The sequence below is a fragment of the Dermochelys coriacea genome, chromosome 1 (genome assembly GCF_009764565.3).
Source record: "Dermochelys coriacea isolate rDerCor1 chromosome 1, rDerCor1.pri.v4, whole genome shotgun sequence".
In the NCBI taxonomy this organism is placed as follows: domain Eukaryota; kingdom Metazoa; phylum Chordata; order Testudines; family Dermochelyidae; genus Dermochelys; species Dermochelys coriacea.
Genome location: NC_050068.2, coordinates 270,494,018 through 270,520,437, shown reverse-complemented (window position 1 = coordinate 270,520,437; position 26,420 = coordinate 270,494,018). Strand labels below are relative to the sequence as shown.

General features: G+C 40.8%; 1 protein-coding gene across 8 annotated transcripts in view; it reads right to left on the bottom strand.

Moving 5' to 3' along the window:
* The window catches only part of CEP83 (centrosomal protein 83), a 36,779-nt gene extending 10,578 nt beyond the window's left edge, over positions 1 to 26,201 (bottom strand). For 4 of the 8 annotated variants that reach the window (XR_006274205.1, XM_038403719.2, XM_043492279.1 and 1 more), the window contains exons 1-11: positions 25,895 to 26,018; positions 18,275 to 18,540; positions 17,564 to 17,714; positions 14,425 to 14,517; positions 14,099 to 14,230; positions 10,658 to 10,909; positions 7,795 to 7,926; positions 4,619 to 4,733; positions 2,116 to 2,260; positions 1,691 to 1,840; positions 927 to 1,002 (exon numbers count right to left, since the gene is read on the bottom strand). Coding sequence is in view for 7 of the 8 variants with exons in the window: in XM_038403719.2 (XP_038259647.1) it covers positions 927 to 1,002; positions 1,691 to 1,840; positions 2,116 to 2,260; positions 4,619 to 4,733; positions 7,795 to 7,926; positions 10,658 to 10,909; positions 14,099 to 14,230; positions 14,425 to 14,517; positions 17,564 to 17,714; positions 18,275 to 18,426 (1,398 nt within the window). In the remaining variant the exon portion in view is untranslated. The other 4 variants (XM_038403726.2, XM_038403731.2, XM_038403745.2 and 1 more) reach the window with 4 other exon arrangements.
* Between the last annotated feature and the right edge of the window lie 219 nt (positions 26,202 to 26,420).

Below are 26,420 nucleotides of genomic sequence, written 5' to 3'. Positions count from 1 at the left end.
ATCTGGAAGACAGCATTTGCCAACACGGCACAGCACTCACTCACTCATGAAGTTAATGGGTGGGATTTTCAGGAGTGTTAAGTGTTGGTCTGACTTGGCTCCCATTGAAGTAAATAAGAATTTTATCAGATTTCACCAGGAACAGTTTGGCCAACACTTGAACATTTTTGATAATTCCACCTAAACGGTCTTTGGTATGAGATGTGGGCTTTTTTAGGACAATTACTAATGTTTTCACTCTTAACTGCTCTTTTTCACTGTAGACATCTACCTATTTTCCCTATCAGCTGAAACCGTGATTAGCCAGAGTGAATTTACCAAATAAGTAGCCAGCTTTTTCAAAGACATAGCTCCATAACTGCATTCTAGGGAAGCATGAGGTATGTACTGCAGTCTCCCTTTCTTTAAGGATCTGTAGGGTTCATTAGTTACACAGGAGACAACATAGCCTATCAGGAGTTAGGAGACTTAAGACTGTATTTTCAACTCTGTTACCAATACATGGTGCAATTTTGGCAAGCCACTTCACCCGAGTTTATTCATGTATAAAATGTCTAAAGCACTTGAAGAACCTTGGGTGAAAGGTGCAATGTAAATACAAAGTATTACCGAGAAACAGTTTAAGTGTATGGAACCTGGATTTCCAGTTAGCAGTATTTATTAAGCCAAAGGACCAACAACATTCTGAGTTCTGAAATCCTTAGAATACATAAAGAGTAAAAAGTAGCTGAAGCAAAAGACTGTGATAAATCCATTTATAAGGGCTCAGAAAATACTGGCCCTCTATACAATTTTGCCCTTTTAGTCTTAAAGAGCATTGAAAAAAAGAAGTTTCACTATGAAACTAACACTTCTTTGATTTAAATGAATAAAGGGATGAAAACCATTCACAGTAAAATATCACAGTATGATACAAAAACTCTTACCTGTTTAAGATCAGCATTTTCACTTTTCTCTTTTTCTAACTCCTCAGACTGAATAATTTGCTGTTGAAATTTTAACCTAAAATTTAATATAGGTATTATTTTTGTCTAATTAAAACATAACTATTCTAAAACATAACTATTCAGCTTGTTAGTAGTTAAACAGATCAGTCTGTTTAACCCTTTGAAAGGCTGATTACTCTGAACAATACACTCTTCGTCAATTATAAAATAAGAAGTCATGTTTCTACTGTACGATTAGACTGCACTAATGTCATGGATTCCAATGATTTGCCTGATTTTATATATCCTTGATTTGATACTGGGGTTTATACATGTGGATATGATAAACAGTTGTAGAACTCCATTGAGAACTTCGACAACTGCTAAGTTAAAACTTGTAGAGAATAGAGGGCTTACAGAGTAGGAACAATCAAATTAGGCCTCTTGATTTGCCACATGTTCATAAAACCTCAATTCTAGGGAAAGAGAGTGGTTTCTACTGCTGTGGGCCTGAACCAGCCGCCACCAAGAGATCAGTTTTTAACATTTAACTAATTAAAAATTACTTTAAACAGCATTTATTGGGGGGGGGGGGAAGATTCTGCTTAAAATTCTGTAACCCATGACTCCCGAGTTTTGTTTTTTAAACTATACATGCTTTATTTGCCTTTTTATATGAAGCTACTATTTTTTTTATTTTAAAACACTTTGTATATTTTTAAACCAGGTTTTTAAAAAAAAAACAAACAAAAAACATACATTACCTAACATTCTGAAGCTCCCTTCTGTTAGACTCTTCTGCCAGCTGCATAACACGCAATTTCTCTTCATACTCATCCTTTTCAGATTGCCTCCAAGCATCTTGTTCCACTTTCATTTTCTCTAACTCACCTAATCTGTTCTCAAGTTCTAACCTGAAACAATGCTCAATATTTACACAAGAACTATTACAAGGACAAAGTGACAGCAAAAATGTTCAGTTGAACATAACATTAAACAAGTTAAGTCATGCTGTCCTAGGGTGACCAGACAGCAAGTGCAAAAAATCGGGCTGGGGTGGGGGGTAATGGGTGCCCATATATGACAAAGTTCCAAATATCAGGACTGTCCCTATAAAACCATGACATCTGGTCACCCTATGCTGCCCCCTAACCTTTTTTAAAACAGAGCAGTAAACAAGTGAACATACTTTTCTTCCTGGAATGCTGCAAGTTTTTGAAAGCCTTCTTCTTTGGCAGCTTGTACTTTACGAATGAGCTCACGATCCTTTTCTACTAAAAGCACTTTGTGGCGTTCAACTGCTGCCTTGAGAATTTCATTATCTGAATGCAATCCTGTTTTATACAATATACACATCAGCATGATGAAATATTTAAAGTATTAAAAACATTTTACAAACATTGATAAAATGGAACTGTGAATCCACTATTCACTCATACATAATATTCAACCACTTTAAAGAGATAAAATGTGCAAGACTTTTACTACTGTTAAATAAAAATACTTTAAAATAGAAAACACATTATTTAGAGACCAATTCTTATGTAATCGTGATTAAAAATTTTTCTAAAAATACTAAAATAAGCAGCACAGACTTGGATTAAGAACTGAGTCTGCAATTTAGATTTAGCAAACAGCCATATTAGCTAAAACAGATGCCCCTGGATAAAACATTCCATTGCGAATATGGAAAGGTTAAATGAACAAATGCATTATATACTTAGAGAGTACAAGCTGAAGTTGATGGGAAAATAATAAATCACTAATGGAACTTTAATGATCTAGTTAGAGCATATCCCCTGTTTTAATTCACTAAAACAAGATGAAGTGGAATTGGGAAGAATACAGACTATATTGAAAACCTAAAACTTTAATGTACCAGAGACAAGTAATAATGGAAAACAGATTTGTGGAAACATCAACTGTAGTGGAAAAGTTACTGCCCCATGTGATTCTGAATGATTAAATACTATGGCTGTAAGAAGAAGAGTGAAATGAGAAAACTAATGTGATATTCAGGGCCCATGTATTCAATGGCAAGATGGACCTGACCCTTGATTTATTAGGGCATTTATAGGCAATCCAGGAAGAAACTGGAAATTCTTCAACAGTTTCAGATAAGTTTAAAAATGAAGGGGTTTGTGGAATGAAGTATCAAAATAAATAATGAAGTACCTACATTATTTTAATATTAAATTAATTTTTTTTTGTTCTGACATTTTCAGTTTTCAATGGACTACACATTTTTGTAGTGATAGCAAATAACTATATTTCTAGAACTTTTGGGCGGAAGCTAGAGGTTTTGACAGCTTCTTTTTTTTATCCAGGAAAATGAGGGATATATTTTGGAATTGTTGGATAAAGTGAATTTTCTGCTAAAATGATCAGCTGTGAAACAGTTAACTGGGTTGATATTTAAATTGCCCCCAGGAAACTTTGGCATACATGCCCTATAGTCATATTGGAAACCCGGGAGGTAGGTGGTCGCACTCCCACAGAAGGGGTTAAAAGCAGCCCTGGAGAGGGCTGCAACTGGGAAATGGAGTGAGAACAGCTGGGGGAAGCAGCCACAGCTGTGGCCAGCTCAGTTAGGGCCCAGCTGGTCCTTATAAGAGGGCTGTAGGCCAGACACTAAGGAGTCCTACTCTAGCCCTGGAGTGGGAAGGGCTAGCTACCTGGGAACAGGGTGTCTGAGCAGTGCTGGGGAAGGGCAAAGGGAGCTGGGGAACTCCAGCCTGATAAACCCACAGGCCTTGGTGAAGGCCTACAGAGGCACTGGGGCTGCAGAGGGGCAGCCTGAGGATAGACAAAGACAGCAGGTCCTACCCCTTGCCAATGATGAGTAGCCATTACACTGCAGTCTGCCCCAGTGAATGGGGGCTAGCTGTTGACTGGCAGTAGCCACTGAGGCATGGTGGATCTAGAGGATTAGGGGTCCAGAGTGGGGGTCCTTCTGGGGCAGAACCCCAGGGAAAAAAGGCATTGGGGTCCAAGAGAGATGCGGGGCCAGTGGCAGGCGAGACACCAGTGTGCAGGGGGTGCTCCAGTGCTGGTGAAGAGCTAATTCCATGGACAGCCAGCAAGAGGCACTGCACTGGTGAGTCTCCCCTGCTACACACCCCTATAAGCTGTTATTTCAGACTGTCAGCCTATTCAGGCAGACAACAAATGCACTGATTACATTCCAACCATTTTTGGAAGATTGTTTCTAGCCTTCATGGTTTTGAAGAAAATCACTTTTCTTCAAATGAAAGCCTAGAACCTTGGCCTAACTCTGTGGCAAATTCCATTGCTGTAGACTCATGGAATACAGGATGTCCCATTTGCAGTCTTCTGTAGACATTAAAACCTTAGTTCAAGCACTAATTATAACAGAGAAAAAGAAATTGACTAGACAATTTGGCAATAGTCAATAAAATTGACAAGGCAAGTTATCTAAATATGTGAATTAGCACAGATTTTGCTAAAATGTGTCCTGGGTTCATTAATTTAAATAAACTGGGAGTCATTCATGCATAGCTTTTACACCTGGTGGATTAGGGGATACAGCAATGTTTTTAGACAGCAAATTCATTTTCAGATTGACTATCTTCACTAGATTAGATAATGTTTCTTCTGCAGTTAATTTTTATTGTAGTGTGGTAGGAGCTGCAGGTTACAACAGAAACAGTTAGAAACTAATTGCACATTACCATCCATTTCACTTTGAATCTTGTTTCTCTCTCTTTCTACCTCACTCTTGGCTCTTGCTGCCTCCAGTCTGACATTAGTTACTTCTAATTTGTGTGAATGCTTAAGTTCATCTACCTGTTAATTAGAAAATAAACCAAATCACTAATATTATACCCTAGCAATTATTTTGATCCAAGCTTTTCATATGGCATCTTCCTTGCAAGAAATTACTTTAAATAATGGCAAACCATGCTTATTGTAGAAGATACACCTTATTAAATAAATTCTTTTCATCTACTATTTTTCATACAGCCATTTCAGAGTAACAAAGCGTCCAGGTTAAGGATGCCATATATCCCATATCCACTTAGCAATAATAAGTTATTAATACACTGACTCCCCAAATTATACTCCATTGCCACTTTCTTTCCATAAATCCTTCAAATTGAAGACACTGGAAATTCTTGGATAAATTACTATACAAGTAACTTAATGAGTTACTGTACATGCTTAATTCTGCACTATACATTTCCATAGGAAAGATGTACTCAGAGCAAACACTCAACCATTTACCAAAGTGTCATATACTAGAGTTGTAGTAAGTCATGTTGAACCAGATATAAGCTATATCTAAATATATCTATATCTAGATATAAGCTAAACTATAAGCACCAGATTGGAAAGCTTACTTTTTAGAAAAGGCTTGTGCTCTTTATTTACTGTGATTTTGCACACCCAATGAGACAGATTGTATCTCTAAACAAAATGTGGTATCTTGATATTTTCAAGCATACACCTCCTACAAACAGATGTCCCAAAATTGTGCAGCTTGTGCTTAGAAGGCTGCTCACTTGAAGTGCCTCATTAAGACTTTGATCCAGTATTATGGACCTTGATGCTTTCTCCATTTTATGTCAATCTGCCAGCACTCTAGCTTTCATGTTTTTGCCTCCCTGGCTTAAACCACCTCAACTTCTAGCCAAAATGAAGCTACAGAGATTCTAACATGAAGGGATACAAAAAGACAGGAAAAATAATAATTCCACTGAAGACATCCTTATTCAGTTCAGTCTGACAGCAATTTACAGCATCTAGAAATCATAGATTGCTACACAATTTTTAAAAATCCAATTGTTCATAGTTTTAAAATTTGAAACCAGATGCATCTTTTTTGAAACTGTAATGCATAAAAACTGCCCCATAAAAACAGTGGTTTTAAATAGGACATCAAATCTCTAAGGGCAATTACTGCCTACATGAAACGTTCTATAGTTTAGGCTCTTACTGCACAGTAATTACATGGTGAGAATTAAATATCTAGAGGAAAGCACTTATGAAAATCCATTTGCAGTGACAAATGTAATTACAACCTGCTGGCACTTACAAGTTGTAAAAGGTTATGACAATAGCTTATTAAGTAACTACATTGTGGATTTGGATGCTTAAACATAAGAAGCTTCCTGAGGCACAAACCTGAGGAGGATACATAAGTCACTTGTGCGCTTAAAGGACCTGTGTTCTGAAATAAGCTTGTCTGGATACACAGTGGGGGGAGTACAGCGCTGGAGGGACCTACTGCACACATTCTTGGAGTAGACCTGCTTAGGTGGAAGTTTCTACCCTCTAATAACACTACAATCTAGTCAAATTCCTCAGCGCTCTTGCCGTTTTACAGAGACCAGCAATTAACACAACCTGAAGGCTCCATACCCCTTGTACAGCTTCTGATGGGGAGTAAACAAGACACAAAAGGGACAGAAGAGCCAGGCTGGTGTTTTAGCTCAATTTTTTTTCTTTTTTTCTTTTTTTTTTTAAAAGCTACCTGGTGTTCACTTTCCGGGACAGGGGCTTTCTTCTTATTTGTTCATACAGTGCCTAGCTTGATGGAACCCTGATGCCCAGGTGCCAATATAATATAAATCAATTAGATAAATTAGAACTAGGTGTCACATTACATGATTAGGCATATGGGTTTGGTGTGTTGTCCTTTTCCTACAGAAGGTTAGAATCTTACTGCATGGGAAAACTGTAGTTCAGGGCTGAAACTGTCTTTTTGGCTGACTTATACTGCGAGTACTGAGTGTGCTTAAGCTCATCTTGAACCAGTTCTTGGATTGTTAAATTTGGACTGTGATTTGTTCCATCTTTCACATTTCTTGTGTTAGGTGTCTGAGCCATATTATGGGGATAACAGCTGCTAAATGTAATATTTTGAATGGATGTGTCTATTTTGGGGGAGTATGTTCCAAAAAGGCAGTAGATTAGTGTTTGGTTTTTTAAAAAAAAACTGTTTTGAAGGTATTCTGCATGGTATTGTATATGTGATACCAGAAGTTGTGGATCTGTGGGCAGCCTCAGAAATGGTGTGGGCAATCTAACCACAATCTCTCCAGTAGAGACTGAAGGTATTAAGATTTACTTTGGTTTATTATTTTCATTGGAATTCTCTCCAAGATGTACTGGGGAGAAGCATTCAGGATTGTTAAAATAACGTCTGTCCAAGCATTCTCTTCTCTAGGACTAGAATTCTGAGTATATTTTCTGATATACAAATGAGAAATAAAGCTAACATTAAGTCAAATAATTTTTCTGTAAAATAAGTTCTGTTTTGACTGTTAAAAGGAAGTCACCAGATGGGCACTTTTTAGAGCAGTTCCACAAGGAAAGGAAAATACAAAACAGTTCTTTACTTCAGTCTAGTCTAATGAATGATTCATTAGACCAGTAACATTGTTCTTGTTCTTAGCTAGAATTATTTTTAATAACCAGAAGCCAAATCTTGATGATCCAATTTTCTTTAGTTTCAAGTCTAGCACTTTTGTTTAGATTTGTCACTATAGTCTGATTTTTATTAAAGTAAGAAATTACAACCCTTATTTGAATGCACCAGACATATTTTATTAAGGGTTGGAAAAACCTACTATGGTACTAAATGTGGCTCTTCAAGCACCACATCATTAAAAAAAAACCCAAACAAACAAAAATCCAGAGAATGAGAAGAATAAAATCTCCGTATACCTTGCAATCTATAATTAAACAACATTTATTACAGGTACCGTAGACACTGAAAGGGCAGAAAATAGTTTTACATTTAAAAATAAAGTGAAATATTGGTTTTAAAGTCAGATGAAACTGCCTTTTCTTCAGGTTTAAACCAGATGTGAAAATATATTGCTGATACCACAAAAGCACTTACTTTAGTGGCCAAGGCACTGATTTCTCGTTCGGCTTTGTGCAGTTTGCTGGTTAAGAGAGTATTCTGCTCATTACTCATCTGTAGTTCTTTTTCAATGCGATCAATTTGGAGCTTAGCTGACTGCTTTTCTGCCTTGAACAAACAAAGTATTTATAAGCTCTTTAGAGCAGCAACTATCTCTTGATATACATTTGTATATTGTACAGAACAATAGGGTCCCAATCTCGATTAGGGCTTTTTGGACACTACTGGCTTACATATTTATATTAAGGCTGCACATCTGTCACAGAAACCATGGATTCAGTGACTTCTGCAGCGGCCGATGTTGGCTCAGGGCCAGCAGCAGCAGTTTGGGTGTGTGGGAGGGGGTTCAAGGTTGGAGAGTGTGGGGGGCGGGGGAAGAGATGTTCTCCAGCTCCCACCAACATGTACCTGTAGCTCCTAGGCCACATGTGCTCCCCAGCCCCCAACTCACAATTCCCTTGATGAGCACCAGTTTCACGCAGAACCACACTGCGCAGGCGCAACTTCACTGCGTTGTTTCCAGGATTGGAACCTCATCCCTAAGCGCAGCCCCCATCACGTAGCAGCAAGCCCAATCCCCTCCCGGTCTCCTACAGCCCCACCCTCGAGAGCCTAGAAACTGCCTAGGGGCCGCACCCTTCCCACCTGGGGTGCCTTCTCCTGTGGCAGTGGTGTCACTGCTGGCAGGGTCCCTAGGAGTCCCAGGCACCACCCCTATAGAGCACCCCCCACCTCTGTAACATCCCTTATAGAGCCCTCCCATGCTACACCTCAGAGTCCCCCTCCCCCACCGGGTATTCATGGCCTGCCATACACTTTCCATATCCAGATGCAGCCCTCAGGCCAAAAAGTTTGCCCACCCCATCCTAGGCAGAAGGCCCAGGGGGCTCCATGTGCTGCCCATGCCCACAGATGCCACACCCACAGCTCCCACTGGCTGCGGTTCCCAGCCAATGGGAGCTGCAGAGTTGGCGCTTGTGGCGGAAGTAGCGCGTGGTGCCCCACCCGATGGCCCCTCCCTGTAGGAGTTGCAGTGACATGCTGATCAGAGCCAGGTAGGTAGCCTGCTATCCCTGCCAAACCTCCCCAGCACCAGCGAGGGTCCCGGACCACGAGCTGCTGCCCAGCCCCCCTTCCCAGCACCAGCAGGGGTCCTAGGCCACTCCCTCACCCAGCATCTGCGGCACCACAGGACCACTCCCCAGAGCGCCCGTGGCTCAAGTTTTAGTTAAGGGTATATAGTAAAAGTCATGGACAGGTCACGGGCCATGAATTTTTGTTTATTACCCATGACCTGTCCATGACTTACTAAAAATACCAGAGATTAAAACATAGCCTTAATTTATATTTAGTAGAGGTTTGCTGTACAATATGTTCCGTCTCTAATTTACTCAGTAACACTTGTAACTGCATTCCCCCACAGACTCATGCAGCCCCTACATCCCCAAAGCCTTCTGGAGGCAAGAGGAACTGAGGCTTGGTTAGAGAAGTCAGGTATTTACACCCTCATCCAGTAAACTGTTAGGCTGTAAGGACGTGTGTGCCTGCAAGCAGTGCTCCAAAAAGGCTTCTGTAGACGCACACCCCAGCACAAAAACCACCTACAGTGTACCTCTGTAAAGTCAACATCATAAAGGATAAACAGTCTCAGTACTCTGCATTTTGCAGTGTTGGGAGACAGCACTTTAGTAAAATTTCAAGTAGATGCTTAACCCAGGACACTGACTTCAATCAAGTTATTTTTCTCCAATAAGATTTTAAAAATTACTAAATTAAGAGTAGATCTAAGCATACTGAAGTGCATTTTGATAGATGTTTAAGATGCCTTGCCAATTTAAAAAAAAAAAATCTAACAGCAGTGTTTGTCAAGTTGTGGTCTTCAGACCACTTGATGGTAATCCACAGCAATATGGCAGACATAGTGCTGGCTTTTCCTTGTTTCCAACTGCTTTTACAGAAATACAGCTCACAGCAGTGTAGGGTGACCAGATAGCAAGAGTGAAAAATTGGGGGGGTGAGGGCGGTAATAGGTGCTTATATTAGAAAGCCCCGAATATCAGGACTGTCCCTATAAAATCAGGACAGCTGGACAAACTATTGCAGTGAAGAGCTTAGGCATTTGTAAAAAGTAAGATGGAAAGGAAGCCAGCCTCACTATGGGTTGCAGCTACACAGTAGGAAGAAATGCCACCACAGACTGGAGCTGCCAACAGACAAAAAAAAAACCAAGAACCATTAAATGTGACTGAAGCCCTCAAGTCGGTGAGGAATGTTCAGTGGAGAAGTGAAACCTGAAAAGCATGTAGAGAAGAGAAGTAGGATAGATGGGACCTTACCGTAGGGAAGTATGTGCAAGGGGACAAGAAAAGGAAGCTAGGAAGTTGCAGCAACATGTGCAGGAGACATGAGTACCATGTGGTAGGTAAGCAAGAAGGAAACAACAAGTGAGTGCGGCAGATTAAATGAGGAGCAAAAATAGATCATACAATTAACATTTTTTAAAAGGACAAAACTTTTATTGTATTAGACAATCAAAACACACTATCCCAATATTAAATCTCAGTTAAGCAACTGAAATTCACACATGCATCTTAAGTGACTGCAAATAGAATTGTGGGTGAGAATGGACATGGTCTGAGAATTTTTCAGTTAAGATGTAGCCCATTCTATGACAGAATTTGAGAAGTGATGAATTAAAAATAAAATCAGAAGCATAGAGTAAGTTTGGAAAATGCAAAATTTTTAATTCTTTAACATGTACATGGAACCAGAGTCTACTGGTCCAAAAACTTCCAAATTTATTTGCTGTGCTCCCCTGGGAGACAGTTAAACTTCTTACCTCCAGAGATCTCATTGTAGTCTGCATCTCCGCCAACTGCCGTACCTGTATTCTTTGGACATTATCTGCTTGCACACCACTATTTTCTCTCTCTGCTCTTAGTTCTGCTACCTCAGCTTCTAAACCTTTTAATTTTTGATGTAGTTGAGCCTTTTCTCTTAGGAGTACCTCCACCCGCTTATTGTCTCTTGTGGGATCAACACTAAGCAGCTGATTATGCAGTTCTTCTTTATCTCTATCCAGTCTTGCTATCTAATTATACAGAAAAATATACAACTGTTACATTATTTAGCTGTCAGTCACCAAAATACACAAATTAAGAAAAAATCAATTTGCATTAAACAGGGAAATTATCTGCATTTAAATGTTAATTTATTTTCTTCAAGTAATAAGATCCACAGAACCACAACAATCTGACTTCAGCTGCTGACTGCAGGGGACAAAAGTAGGCTTGTCAGCGCCTGCAATTAAAAACCCAGCGCTGGCCTGAGCCAGCTGACTTGGGCTTGCAGGGCTCAGACTAAGGGGCTATTTAACTGCAGCGTAGGTGTTCAAGATCAGACTGGAGAGAGGGCTATAGGACCCTGTGAGGTGGAAGGCGCCCAGAGCTCAGGCTGTAGCCCAAACATCTACACCGCAATTGAACAGCCCCTCAACCTGAGCCGAAAGAGCCCTGCAGGGTCTCACTGCAATGTAGACATGCCCTCAGTCAACAGCAGGAAGGACTGTCCCTCCCTCAAGAGCCTGCCAGTTGAGACAACTTCCCCAAGGGCATGTCTACAATAGGAAGGTAAGTTGACCTCCTTCTGTTGGTGGTGTGCATCCTCACCTGAAGCACTCAAGAGGGGCAGAGTGTGGGGGGGGCAGGGGGAACAAGCTAAGAGCCTTGCTGCCCCCCGGTCTCAGTTTTCTGCTCCCTACTGCCAGGGAGCAGCCAGGCTCTGTGTGAGGTGGGTGCAGCCTGGCTCTGAGCAGGAAGCCCAGGCAGCAGGAGCCCCACCTGAATGCCCTGCAGCTTTCTTGTAAATTTCACAGCTCCAGCATGGATCTTTGAAACTTATAAGAATGACAGCCAACAGCAGAAGTAACACAGAGTCTATATGGACACTGTCACCCTAACTACACTGACATAAGCCTTACACCTCTTGTGGAGGTGGAGTTATGTCATCAATGTAGTAGGGCACATACATCGGAGGGAGCAAGGCTGTAGCATGTACCCTGACATAATTAGGTCGACGTAAGCTGCCTTACATCGACCTAACTCTGTAGTGTAGACCAAGCCTCAGTTTCTGATTTTGGAAAGTTGGGTGAAGTTATTCTGCTTTAGCTATACAATGGAAAACAAAAAGCAAAGCGGTCTCTGCAACAGGAGAGTATGGGAATAATTTCACCTACAATTCTAACAGTAATGGAGGTTTAAAACTATACAGCTTCAAAAGCTAGCCAGCAATTCTTGAATCTTAAAAAGCTGATAAAACAGAAGACCTGAATTATTTTAGGTCTCAAGACTTGATTGTGCATACCATAACTGATTTACATATTGATGTCTCAGAATAAATATCAGTTTTGGCTAAATTTTCAGATAAGCACCTAAATATAATATGCTAGAGATGCATGCTGGAGTGCAACTGGTAATTATATATACTTGTGCATATATTTGCATTTGCAATTAAGACCTCTTTCTTGAAAACTTGGCCCCAAACAAAACAGATCATTGAATAGTTTATCGAAGAGCTAAATCATAGGCGAGGACAAATTTTGAAACATTTAGAAGGTCAATAGTAGAGAGATCATGAAAATTTTTCAGAAACGGCAGACAAAGGGATATTGAGAAATGTGAAAATGGACAAGTTTTCCTGCTCACCTCTATTTTTTGCTGCCCTTTTCTTGGGTTAGCAATCAGATATTACTAGACTTTAGCATAATATAATCAGACTTTAGCAAAGCTTTTGATACAGTCTCCCACAGTATTCTTGCCAGCAAGTTAAAGTACTATGGCCTGGATGAAAGGACAAAAGATGGATAGAAAGCTGATTAAATCGTTGGGCTCAACAGGTAGTGATCAATGGCTCCATGTCTAGTTGGCAGCCGGTATCAAGCACAGTGCCCCAAGGGTTGGTCCTGGGGCCGGGTTTGTTCAATATCTTCATTAATGATCTGGAGGATGGCACGGACTGCACCCTCAGCAAGTTTGCAGATGACACTAAACAGGGAGGAGAGAGAGATCGCTGGAGGATAGGGATAGGATACAGAGGGACCTGGACAAATCAGAGGATTGGGCCAAAAGAAATCTGATGAGGTTCAACAAGGACAAGTGCAGAGTCCTGAACTTAGGACGGAAGAATCTCATGCACCGCTACAGACTAGGGACCGAATGGCTAGGCAGCAGTTCCGCAGAAAAGGATCTAGGGGTTACAGTGGACAAGAAGCTGGATATGAGTCCATAGTGTGCCCTTGTTGCCAAGAAGGCCAATGGCATTTTGGGCTGTATAAATAGGGGCACTGCCAGCAGATCGTGATTGTTCTCCTCTATTTGACATTGGTGAGGCCTCATCTGGAGTACTGTGTCCAGTTTTGGGCCCCACACTACAAGAAGGATGTGGAAAAATTGGAAAATGTCCAGCGGAGGGCAACAAAAATGATTAGGGGAATGGAACACATGACTTATGAGGAGAGGCTGAGGGCACTGGAATTGTTCAGTCTGCGGAAGAGAAGAATGAGGGTGATTTGATAGCTGCTTTCAACTACCTGAAAGGGGGTTCCAAAGAGGATGGATCTAGACTGTTCTCAGTGGTAGCATATGACAGAATGAGGAGTAATGGTTTCAAGTTGCAGTGGGGGAGGTTTAGGTTGGATATTAGGAAAAATTTTCACTGAGGGTGGTGAAGCACTGGAATGTGTTATCTAGGGAAGTGGTGGACTCTCCTTCCTTTGAGGTTTTTAAGGTCAGGCTTGACAAAGCCCTGGCTGGGATGATTTAGTTAGGGATTGTTCCTGCTTTGAGCAGAGGGTTGGACTAGATGACCTCCTGAGGTCCCTTCCAACCCTGATATTCTATTCTATATAGAATCTAAATTCTATATCTACTTTTATTTAGGCTATTTGAGCTACTAATTTAGGACTGGAGATGATGCATTGATCTATCTAAATCTCTCAAAGCTAATAAAGGTTTGCAAGCATTGTTATTGGCTGTCATTTAAAGACAAGCCTATTTGCAATAGGACAACTGATATTTCTACAGGATATCTTGAACAAATTGATGTAAATTGTTATGGACCAGACCATGACAAAAATTTGAGCTGTCAGTATTCTGATAACCAACATATTACAAGAGTACAAAAAAGACAAAATAGTTACACTAAAATGACAAACATTAAAAAAACTTGATACCTAAAATATTTCACTTTTATAGTTAATTTATATTACATATTCTCTACCTACCTCTGAGTCATACTTTATTTTTTTCTCTTCTAAAATACGTGCATGTTCTTCCTTCTGGTGCTCAAATTCTGATTTGAGGAAGGTATGTTCATAACGAAGTTTGTTATATTCTGTTCTGTATTTTTCTACCTCCTAAATTAGGAAGTAGAACACAGATTCACTCAAACACAAAAATAGATAATCAAAGTAAATACTTAATACTTTTATTTCATGAGTCATCCATTGAATTTCCCCATCTTTTCATAAGTCATTAATGCCAAGCAAAATACCAAACAAACCCACCCTCAATCTAGACAAAGTGAAGTTAAATACGTCTTACTACTTACTTCATCTAGTTTCCGAAAGCGTTCTCTCATAGGGGTTTCCAATTCATGTTGTATTTGTGCTTTTAGCAACTCCAGTTTTTGAGGAGTTAGTACCTGACATGTACAGAAAACAAATGTACTGTAGAATAACTAACCAAACCATTATATTAAGCAATTTATATTGGAAAACGTTCGGCAATGAAACATTTCATAGAATTTTTAAAAAGTTCTTATGAACATATGCAATTTTATTTTTTCCTGCTTTCATAAAAAGCTAATCATTCTTGCTGTAATTGATGTGCTTTCCGAAGGAAAAATTTAACATTGCAAAGGTTAATATATATGAAATAAATCCAGCCACTACATCATCTTTGAAGTTCTTCAGATAAGGTAACTCACGATCTTTATAGTACATTCACTATTTTTTTTTGCCTTCCTTAATTGCTGTAGTTCAAGTCTAATGCTCAAACAGTGAAGGACTTGTTTTCTTCCCACTCTCATTCCCCTTTTTCAGTGATTTGCTCCCTTTTTTGTTACTAGATTAAAAAATTATGAACAGATTGAGGAAAACAATGTAGATACCATCGATAAGCACTGACGAGGTCAGAAAAGAAAAAGCCCTCAGAAAAGTGCAGTGGGCATGGTCTTACTGCATTCTCATTTTCTTGATGAATTCTGGTTACGTTAGGGCCCAAAAAGGTGTTTGTTTTTACAGAATACAGATCATCCTGCTCTGAGATACAGTATTTCTTAAATTACAAGAATTTTTTAAACCTCTGTTGGATGTCTAGCTTTTGCATACATCAAATCAGATTGGCAACAGGTTACATCCTTCACTGAATTTCGACTGGATTTGAGTGGTAACTGCAAAACTAGAGATATGTAGCATTACTACTTAAAACAAACAGAATTTTGGAAAAAAAGAGGTGGGAAGAGTGTTTAGAACATCTCCATTTTGATTTTAGTAGAATGTCTCAGATAAAGGCCAATTCACTAAAAGATTTGTTTTTTAAACTAAATAGCCTGCCTTTAAGAACTCTCTCCACCTTGACAGGAAAAAAAAGTGACTCCTACAAACAAAAGAAATGCCCCATGAATACTTATAGAAAAGCCGACCATAATGGCTTAAATCCAACATGGCAAGATGCTGGATGGCCAAGGAGCTCCCTGCACCTACTCTCCTGGGCTTGTCTACACCACGCAGCTCTTAGCGAGAAGGCTGTGTTGACACAGCCTTGTCTCTAAGTCAGCGTGTGTAAATGCTCTTTGTTGGCACTTTTGCCAACAAAATACTTCCAGCCCCGCGAGCGCAGTTAGCTTTGTCAGCAGGAGAGTGCTCCTGCCAACAAAGCCGCATTCACACTGCCACTTGTATCGGCAAAACTTTTGTCTTTCGCGTGCGGGGGGGGGGTGCTTTAAATACTCATGAAAGACAAGTTTTATCTACAACTTTACAGTATAGACATATCCTCAATTGCCTCCCATAAGAACAAAGCCTCTGAGAAATTCCACTTTTCTTCTGCCATTCTGGGCCCCAGAAGCACTTCAGACACTGAAGACCAGCTCTGGAAGCAGCATTGAGAGAATTCTCTCCTTCATTCAGAGTATACTGAACTATGGATAGACAGAAGATCTTTAGAATTTTCAATCAGACAGGATTGCCTTTTCCTGACCAAATTCTGTTAAATTCCTAGGAATTTGTTTTTTTTTTTTCCCCACTGAATGCATCCGATGAAGTGAGCTATAGCTCACGAAAGCTTATGCTCAAATAAATTTGTTAATCTCTAAGGTGCCACAAGTACTCCTTTTCTTTTTGCAGATACAGACTAACACAGCTGCTACTCTGAAACCTAGAAAGCTCTTGTGATTCATATGTCATGCTGGATCACACAAACCCTCAGAGCCTGACAAGCAGATTGCAGTTGTAAAAAACTATGGAAGAACTCATGAGTAGATCGGACACAAACAGGATCACTACAAACCCCATCAGCCATCAGGAAGGCTGATACCACAGCCAAAATGTAAGTGAAGAATCTGAGGCAAATGTTGACTTGCAGAAGAGGGATCAATACAGAGATGGTTTGCTCAGAAAGAATGCTAGAAAGTTATTTCACTGGCAGCTGAATAGCTAACACAAATCCCTGCAGCTGACTGCCAAAATACCTTCAGATCAACACTGGTCACAAAATGGACTAGTCTTTGGAAAGTCAACTCTAGTCTTTCCAAGCTGTGGGGAAATTAGTTACTGTAAATAGATGCCTGAAAATTTCATTGACCTCCAAAGTAGAAGAGACTGATAGTCAACATGTGATTTGCACAATTTGAATTTTAGCTAACCCCACTGCACCAGGTACAATGTATGTGCTGAAGCAAGGTTGGAATAGTTAAAAGAAAAATGACGAATAGTGGCATCTTAAGCTTCTTCCCAGAACCTGTTTAGACCTTGAGTGCCACAGGTGAAAACACTCTTTATGAGGCACCAATCTGACTGAAGAGGTTAGCAATAGGGAAAATATGTTCTCAGTCAACAAATTGTAGAAGTGGGATCTTTGGCTGAAAACAAGCACTGCTGATGTAAGTTCATAAAAGTACAGATGGCAGAGGAAGAAAAGAGGCTGAAGGAAAATAGAAGCTTAATTTTCTCCCTTCAGTACATCTTCATTTACAGAGTGAAAGACTCTTTTCTTTCCGTGTCACCATCTCACTGAAATCCCAGTGGGCATAGCAGAATCCCAGCTGCAGTGTTGACACAGGGAAGAGAGATGCCTCTCCCTAATTTTTTTCTTCATAACCAGTCTAATTTTTGATCCCTGAAGGAGAGAACTTGACATTAGTAATAGTAGAACATAGTAAAGGTGTGTGCCATCAGTGGCAACTTTTCAAAAGACTGCTATTCATGGAATGCATGATAAACAAAGTTTAGAAGATCTAAATGGTACCAGAAGTTTTAACTGTCATTTCATTTGTGCTCCTGCAGTCAAATTACAAGAGGAGTGCAACTCAGTCAAGATTTGTGATTTGAGGACATGACTGTAACAGATCCAATTTAACAAATAGAAAGAGAAACTACAGCTAAAATACAATACATTGATAAAGATATTACAGAAATGTTTCTACAGAGACTGAAATTCATATTAAGTTCTGGGAACCATTGTCTCACCTGCATCTTCAGTTCCTCTAGTTCCCTAGTTTTATCTAATAATTCCCCTCGGAGCTCAGCAAGAAGAAACTGAAATTTGTCATGGATGGTTTGCTTTTCAACTAACAACCGTTTGAGCTCATTTTGTGATTTCGTATACTCATCCTGTAACCTGCAAAATATAAACTATTTTTATTTTATACTAAGAATGCCCATTTACCCTCTAAAAAAAAATCTTATGCAGAAAAATCTGAAGTCACAGTAATAACAGAAGTACAGAAGCAAGACCTCAAATCTGACTATCTACTAGGTATCATTTCCGCCCTCCCCCAAAAATACATTTGACATGGTTACTATGCTAAATTCTTGAAATTACTGCATATTTACAGATACACTGAATATTTCAGAACCCTCATCTCGCATATGTTGAGACCTTTAAATTGTTGCTGTGTAAAACTGTCAAACTTGTCCTGAAGCATAAATTTGAGTAGTAATGTACATTTATATTGGACATTGAGTATTTTAACAAATCAAAGCCCTTCCTCAATGGAGCAATTTACAGAACTCATGACTGAATCCAGTAAACACTTGTACTGCTACTCCTACAAATTAAAGTCAGACAGGTAACTAGCTTAAAAAAAAAAAACAAAAAACCAATCCTTCCTTCTGATATTTAATTTTACCTTTTAACAGCTCAAACAAAATAAAGAAAAGACATTTAAAGTTCTATACCTTGTATGCTCTGCCTTTAGAGTTTGATAATTTGTTTTATGATTTTCACACCGCATTCTCTCATCGATTAAAAGTTTTTGTATTTCTGCTTGTGAACTAGCAAGATCCGTATTTCCACTTATTGGAGGAAGTATGCTGGTGAAAGTATCCATCCTGGCTAATATTATTGAACTGACAACCAGGTAAAAATTAATTCAGTCTAAATCTACCACCTTCAGGATTCCCTCCACCTTTTCTTTTGATGGCATCCCAGGAGGCTAAATTACCTGCAACAAACAAGTGCAACTAATTAGTAATACTCATTCATGGGTCAAAAGGCTTCACACACTATTTTATGCTTTCATATTACAAAGCTTCATAACTTCCTTAACCACTCCAATTTTAGCTATTGGTGCAGCTACAGGGGTGAGTAAAATCCTAGTGTTGACAATGTGCGAGTCTGAACAAAGAATTCTATTTTTTATTTCCCCCCCACTCTGATTCTATTCCCTAAACTTTAGGTATCATTGCAGCAAATACTTTTACTTGTGTTCAAATATAGTTGAAGTACTGTATATAACTAAGGCCCTACTTAATTTGTGATACTGCAGAAATTACAGATCTCACAAATATTAGGCTCCTGCTCTCAGCCCTGGACATTAATCACTGCAATATAGTTGCAGCAAAATATCTGGTTATCAAAAAAAATTAGCAGGCATAACATAGTACTTGAGTGCTTATATTGTTCCAGCAATTTTTTCTTAAATAGATCGGTTTTTTCCAAATTACTACAATTTATAAAGGTCTTATTACTTTTCTGCAATTTTCCACTTATCTGCAACTCTGACACAATTGACAATCATTCCATGATTCCAGTAGGGCCTTATATGCAAGTCATTTTCTAGCATTCCAACCTTCACTAAACTCTTGTGGATCCATTTTAATGCTCACAATTTTATCCCGAAGAATGTGTTTTAATCTACAAGACCTCACTCAAAAAAATCACATGCCTCCCACACAGAGAAAAAACATGCCATATTACATCCATTATAAAAAATAGATGACGTGACATCCAAGGCTTTGTCAATGTTAATTTCTTTCCTGAAATTTCACACCATTACTAATAGTGAGGGCAGATCTACCAGCGTTGGTAACAGTTGAAGTGCTAATGTAAGCAAAGTGCCAGAACTGACTGGATTTTCTTTTGACTTGTCTTGTCCAAACTTGCCCAGAGGAAGAAGACTGACTATTCTTCCAGTGACTGTTGTCCCTGCCTCTGCTTTTCCAATTCTAAGCACTAATCCTTCAGTAAAACAAATTCTGAAGAACCTTCTGCATAAGCAATCTACTTTCAACCCAGGCTTTTCAAGAGCAAGAACAAGGACTACTCAGCGCCTATAAGCACAATCCATGATTATTCCAGATGAAGAAAGCCAAGGCAACACACACAGGAATTTCCAAGCCAGGAGTTGCCATCTGAAAAGGACTATGGTGGCCACCACTAAAACATGGCTCAGATCTGTACTGTCATGAAACTAAATTCCAAGTCCCAAGCTGTAAAGGCTTCAGAATTGAGAAAGTAATTTTCAGAGATAAGAAATAAGCAAAACACCCCTAATTGGGGAGATTGTGTTCCAAAAAATGGATCCGACTCTCCCAAAATGTTTGGGCAAGAAGAGTACCTTGCTTGAGCAGAAAAGCCACACACAAACAAGCAGACTAAGCCTAAAACTGACGCAAAGAAAACAAGGGGGAGGTTCTGTGAACACACCAGCCATCAGAAAGAGAAACTGAGGGACAGTTGGGAAATGGAAAATTTTATACTCTCAGTTCCAGAATACCAGAGTCCTTCTAATGACTCTTGCTATTCATGCTCCATGGCTTGAGAAGCCAGGCACACAGCACCTAAAGTGTTCACCTGCAATGACACTTCATGAAGAAGATCTGGAAATTGAGAAGATCTGATTTGGAGAACAGGAAAGAGAATCATAGTTTACAAACAGGTTTTTTAAATGTCAAAACAGTAAGTGGTACCTATTTAACAAAATAACCCTGTTTTAGATTACAGTGACATCTTCTGGTAGATTTTAAAACCTGCATAAGTCTGAAGCTGTCAGTTCTTAAAAAAAGAACCAGTACTTTTGTGGCACCTTAGAGACTAAAATTTATTTGAGCATAAGCTTTCCTCTGCTATAGCTCACTTCATCGGATGCATAAAATGGAACATATAGTAAGAGACACACATTCTACAGGAAAAGGAGGAAGTTGTCATACCAACTCTAAGAGGCTAATTAAGATGAGCTGTTATCAAGAGGAGAAAAATAAAATGGACTTGGAGTGGCTGGGTCATCACACAAATTGAATATATTTCCCTATGTTAAGTATCCTCACACCTTCTTGTCAATTGTCTGAAATGAGCCATCTTGATTACCACTTTTTGATCCTGCTGATAATAGCTCATCTTAATGATTAGCCTCTTAGAGTTGGTATGGCAATTTCCACTTTTTCATGTTCTCTGTATGTATATACCTTCTTACTATATGTTCCATTCTATGCATCCAATGAAGTGGGCTATAGCCCACAAAAGCTTCTGCTCAAATATTTGTTAGTCTCTAAAGTGCAACAAGTATTTCTGTTTTTTGCAGATACAGACTAACACAGCTGCTACTCTGAAACCAGTTTTTAAAAACACTTTTACATTGTCCCATTAAAGTGACTGACTTGCATAAGTACACATAGTTGCCACCCAAGTGCTAAATTGCATATAACATGCACCTTTGACCATTTAATCAACACTCTGCTGATTAATCCATTGTCAGCGACTTCTAATATTCAGTCTAATCATAGATTTAGTGTTGGAAGAGACCTCAGGAGGTCATCTAGTCCAACCCCCTGCTCAAAGCAGGACCAACACCAACTAAATCATCCCAGCCAGGGTTTTGTCAAGACAGGCCTTAAAAACCTCAAAGGATGGAGATTTTACCACCTTCCCAGGTAACCCATTCCAATGCTTCACCAGCCTCCTAGTGAAAAAGTATTTCCTAATATCCAACCTACACCTCCCCCACTGCAATATGAGACCATTGCTCCTTGTTCCGTCATCTGCCACCACTGAGAACAGCCAAGCTCCATCCTCTTTGGAACCCCCCTTCAGGTAGTTGAAGGCTGCTATCAAATCTCCCCCCCCCCCCCAACTCTTTTCTGCAGACTAAAGCCCAGTTCCTTCAGCCTCTCCTCATAAGTCATGTGCCTCAGCCCTCTATCATTTTCGTTGCCCTCCGCTGGATTCTCTCCAGTTTGTGCACATCCAAAATCACCATTTTAAAAACAAAATATGCCAAATAAACGTTTGCTTCCTTTGCTGCCCCAACTTGGTATTTCTTTCACCAAATCACATTAGTGCATGCTCCAGGACAGGCAACATACATTCTTGGATAAGCAGAAAATATTTAATTGCCTTGTTAGGGCTACAGACAGGAGCATTATTCATTAATAAGGCAAGCATCACTTCCAGCTAATGGAATAAGACACTTGCTTATAGCTATATATCATACATTAAATCCACAACATGATTAGATAATACATACAGTTTGGGAATTTTTTTAAGAGTTCTAAAATTAGTTATAATTCTCTCTCCCTCTGACTGTACAGTTTGTCTAATTATAACTAAAGTCATCTAACTTTAGAAAGAGGAATATGAAATTTATATAGTTCAAATTAAAACTCAAACATCAATATTTTTCTGTAAAATATCAGGCACAGTGTATATGATGGCATGCTGTGATTGATTAAAATAGCCATCCCAAATTCAAGCCTGTAAAACCTTTTACCACATCGTCCTGCGTATATACATACCCATAGGAATGGGTGCTAATTCTTTGGCTCAATGGGGTGGGGGGGTGTATTTGCCCCTTTAAAAAGCTAAATAACTTTAGCATTTTATTCTCCTCTAACATTTTAATGTGAATGTTCTGTTAAACTTCCAACCACCTTAATCATGTCCCTCATTGTTTCACTCACTTAAATAGAGTTAGAATGTGTCTGGGTTTTTTCAAAAAGAAAAGGAGTACTTGTGGCACCTTAGAGACTAACAAATTTATTAGAGCATAAGCTTTCATGAGCTACAGCTCACTTCATCGGATGCATTTGGTGGAAAAAACAGAGGAGAGATTTATACACACACACAGAGAACATGAAACAATGGGTTTATCATACACACTGTAAGGAGAGTGATCACTTAAGATAAGCCATCACCAACAGCGGGGGGGGGGGGGGGGGAGGGAGGGAGGAGGAGGAAAACCTTTCATGGTGACAAGCAGGTAGGCTAATTCCAGCAGTTAACAAGAATATCAGAGGAACAGTGGGGGGTGGGGTGGGGGGGAGAAATACCATGGGGAAATAGTTTTACTTTGTGTAATGACTCATCCATTCCCAGTCTCTATTCAAGCCCAAGTTAATTGTATCCAGTTTGCAAATTAATTCCAATTCAGCAGTCTCTCGTTGGAGTCTGTTTTTGAAGCTTTTTTGTTGAAGTATAGCCACTCTTAGGTCTGTGATCGAGTGATTTGTGTCCATTCATTCTTTTACGTAGAGACTGTCCACATATCTATTCAGGGGATACCATCATAGGGCCTAATCACATCAGCCACACTATCAGAGGCTCGTTCACCTACGCATCTACCAATGTGATATATGCCATCATGTGCCAGCAATGCCCCTCTGCCATGTACATTGGCCAAACTGGACAGTCTCTACGTAAAAGAATGAATGGACACAAATCAGACGTCAAGAATTATAACATTCAAAAACCAGTTGGAGAACACTTCAATCTCTCTGGTCACTCGATCACAGACCTAAGAGTGGCTATACTTCAACAAAAAAGCTTCAAAAACAGACTCCAACGAGAGACTGCTGAATTGGAATTAATTTGCAAACTGGATACAATTAACTTGGGCTTGAATAGAGACTGGGAATGGATGAGTCATTACACAAAGTAAAACTATTTCCCCATGGTATTTCTCCCTCCCACCCCACCCCCCACTGTTCCTCTGATATTCTTGTTAACTGCTGGAATTAGCCTACCTGCTTGTCACCATGAAAGGTTTTCCTCCTTCCCCCCCCCCCCCCCCCCCCCCCCCGCTGCTGGTGATGGCTTATCTTAAGTGATCACTCTCCTTACAGTGTGTATGATAAACCCATTGTTTCATGTTCTCTGTGTGTGTGTGTATATAAATCTCTCCTCTGTTTTTTCCACCAAATGCATCGGATGAAGTGAGCTGTAGCTCACGAAAGCTTATGCTCTAATAAATTTGTTAGTCTCTAAGGTGCCACAAGTACTCCTTTTCTTTTTGCGAATACAGACTAACGCAGCTGCTACTCTGAAACCTATATATAAATACTACCAGCAGTCTAAAACAACTCCTCTCTCTGTTGCAGGAAACACAGCTCTTTTGGTGACATACTAATGCCTGAGGAACTCGCTACTGGGAGAAATTAGAATCACCATGAAAGTCATTGATTTGACCTACCCTTCCCATAAAAAAAAAAAACACAACCAAACATACACACACTCTAACGAGGAACAGTGAATGGAGAGATAAAAAGATTTGATATTCTGTATTTACTTTTAAAATCTGTACCTTTCTTAGATGCCACAGTGAGGAATGCAGTAGAAATACCTACATAAATATTAACAAATGCTATGGAATATTTGAATATCCAACACCTATTATATTAAGACGGAACAGACATAATGCTGGGGAATTGTGGAATATTCAAATACTATTGTATTAACTTTATAAATGTAATATGTATCTGTATGGGCTGGTTAGTGACTGTATTCCTGACTAAATGGGTATGACAAAGAATGCTTTATACAAGAATTAAAGACAATGGGCAGTAATGAATGCAAATCTCCACTACTGAAACAATCCAGGTAACAAGTCTTTTTAAAGTTTCACCCTCCTAGGGGAAAAAAGCACATGGCCTGGTTTGAGCTGGTTCAAAGACCATAGCAGAAAGCCTTTGATCTGACTGAGAAAGGACAGGGATACCATCCAAGAACTGACACAGGACCTGTGGGAGGGGACCTTAAGTATTTTAAGCCTAGCAGGGTCTCCATATGAAAGATGGAGAAGCACCTAGTATGTTTGTCAGGAGTTCATAGAAGCTGTTTATTACTTTAAGATGTTTTCTGTGAAAAGGTTTTGTTCTGAATAAATAGTACTTCACTTTATGAAAGCTGGCTGGATACTGGATAACCCTGTCATTAGCCTGAGAGAACAGAACTGAGGGTGTTAAATTGAAGTCAGACCTAATGAGGTGATCACCAAAAATAGCAGAGGTCTGCAACGTAAGGCCATAATCTGCAGGAAGAGAATCATGGGATTTCACCTAGAGAAAGATGAGTGCTGAAGGCCTGTGACCTAAGTGGGGTGTCTTGAGAGGACAAGTAGGTTGGAGATGCAGTTAACGGGGAACTCTGACACAGATCAATACGTTGCTGTATGCAGTGTAGTTGTAGTCAAGTCCTCCGAGGATATTAGAGAGACAAGGTAGATATTACCTCATCCCTTCTGGAAAATATTCCTAAAGCTCTTCCATATATTGCAAGAGAGACACCAGTCTCAATTCAGCAGTCACCACTTCTTTCCTAACAATGTGTGAAGTAAAAAGAAAAGGAGTACTTGTGGCACCTTAGAGACTAACAAATTTATTAGAGCATAAGCTTTCGTGAGCTACAGCTCACTTCATAATGCATCCGATGAAGTGAGCTGTAGCTCACGAAAGCTTATGCTCTAATAAATTTGTTAGTCTCTAAGGTGCCACAAGTACTCCTTTTCTTTTTGCGAATACAGACTAACACGGCTGCTACTCTGAAATGTGTGAAGTATGACTCTCAGATAGTAATGGGCTATTTAAAGCCACCACAGCAGCAGTAGATAATTAGAGTAGTGCTGATAAGGTGATCTACACGAGAGAACTTGCTGGTTATTTTACACTAGAAAATTAAGTGTCCCTGTTACAGCAACTGTAACCAACGAAGTTGTGTTTATGCAACTTCTCGGACTCATTACAGGAGCTAAGCCATTTTCACAAAGATCCATGAGATTTTTATCCACCCCTCCCAGACTGATGAGCTGACTCGCGGGTCGCTCCCGACCACGCACACTCCCGCAGGCAAGTCACAGTTGACAGGATTTTCTCTCGCCGGTTGCTAAGCCATTGGTCATCATGGCCTTCCCCTTCCCTCTGCACTGATGCACAGGCCCGGGCCCTTTCCCGTGCGGCTCGCACCCTGACGCAGCGGCGGAAGCAGGAGCCCGCGGCGGGCGAGGCGCCAGCAGCTGCAATGGAAGGAGACGGCCCCCGCCCCCCACGTCCCGATGGGCAGCGCAGCCTGTTTCTGTGCCCCGCGCCCCGCCTCTGAGCTCACCCCGGGCAAGTCGCCGCCCGTTCAGGCCGGGAGCCAGGCCCTGTGCAGCGCCAGGCACGGGGGGAAGCAGCAGCAGCAGCCAGGCGCGGAGCGAGGCCCGGCCGAAGAGAGAACGGGAACCGCGAGCCTCGAAGCAGCCGCCGAGCCCCGTCCGCGAGGCAACCAGGACACCGCCACGCGAGGGCCCGAGCCGCCCCACCACTCACCCGGGAACAGTTGCAAACAGCCGCCAAGAGGGTTTAAAAATGGCGCCTCGCCTCCCGCTGCGGCCGTCCGCCCCGCCCCCTCCCCATACCTCCTGGCTCTGACCCCGCTCGGGACCCGTCCGCCTCCCGGAATGTCCAATAAAGCTGACGCCGCTGAGCCCCATGGGAACGCGGAAGCGCAGCCTCCAGGCCGGGAAGCGCGGAGCGAGGAGAAGCGAGGTTGCTGTGGAAACCGGCTCGCGACTGAGGCGCGATGGGGCGCGCGAACGCTGGGCCCCGCCCCCAGCGGGAGGGGCGCTGGGCTGGCTGCTCCGTTGCCCGCTCCCGGCTCCTGTCTCCTCGCCCGCCCCTCGCAAGCCCCCGTAGGCTCGCCCCCGGCGGCAGCGCAAGGGCGGCCCAGCGCCGCGTTCCTCGCCCACAGGCCCCGCCAGCCTTTCGCCCGCGCTGCCCCGGCACCGCCGCGGGCCCCGGCTACACCCCGGAATCGGGTCAACCCAGCTGCGTAGCTGCAGGCGGTGAAAAACTT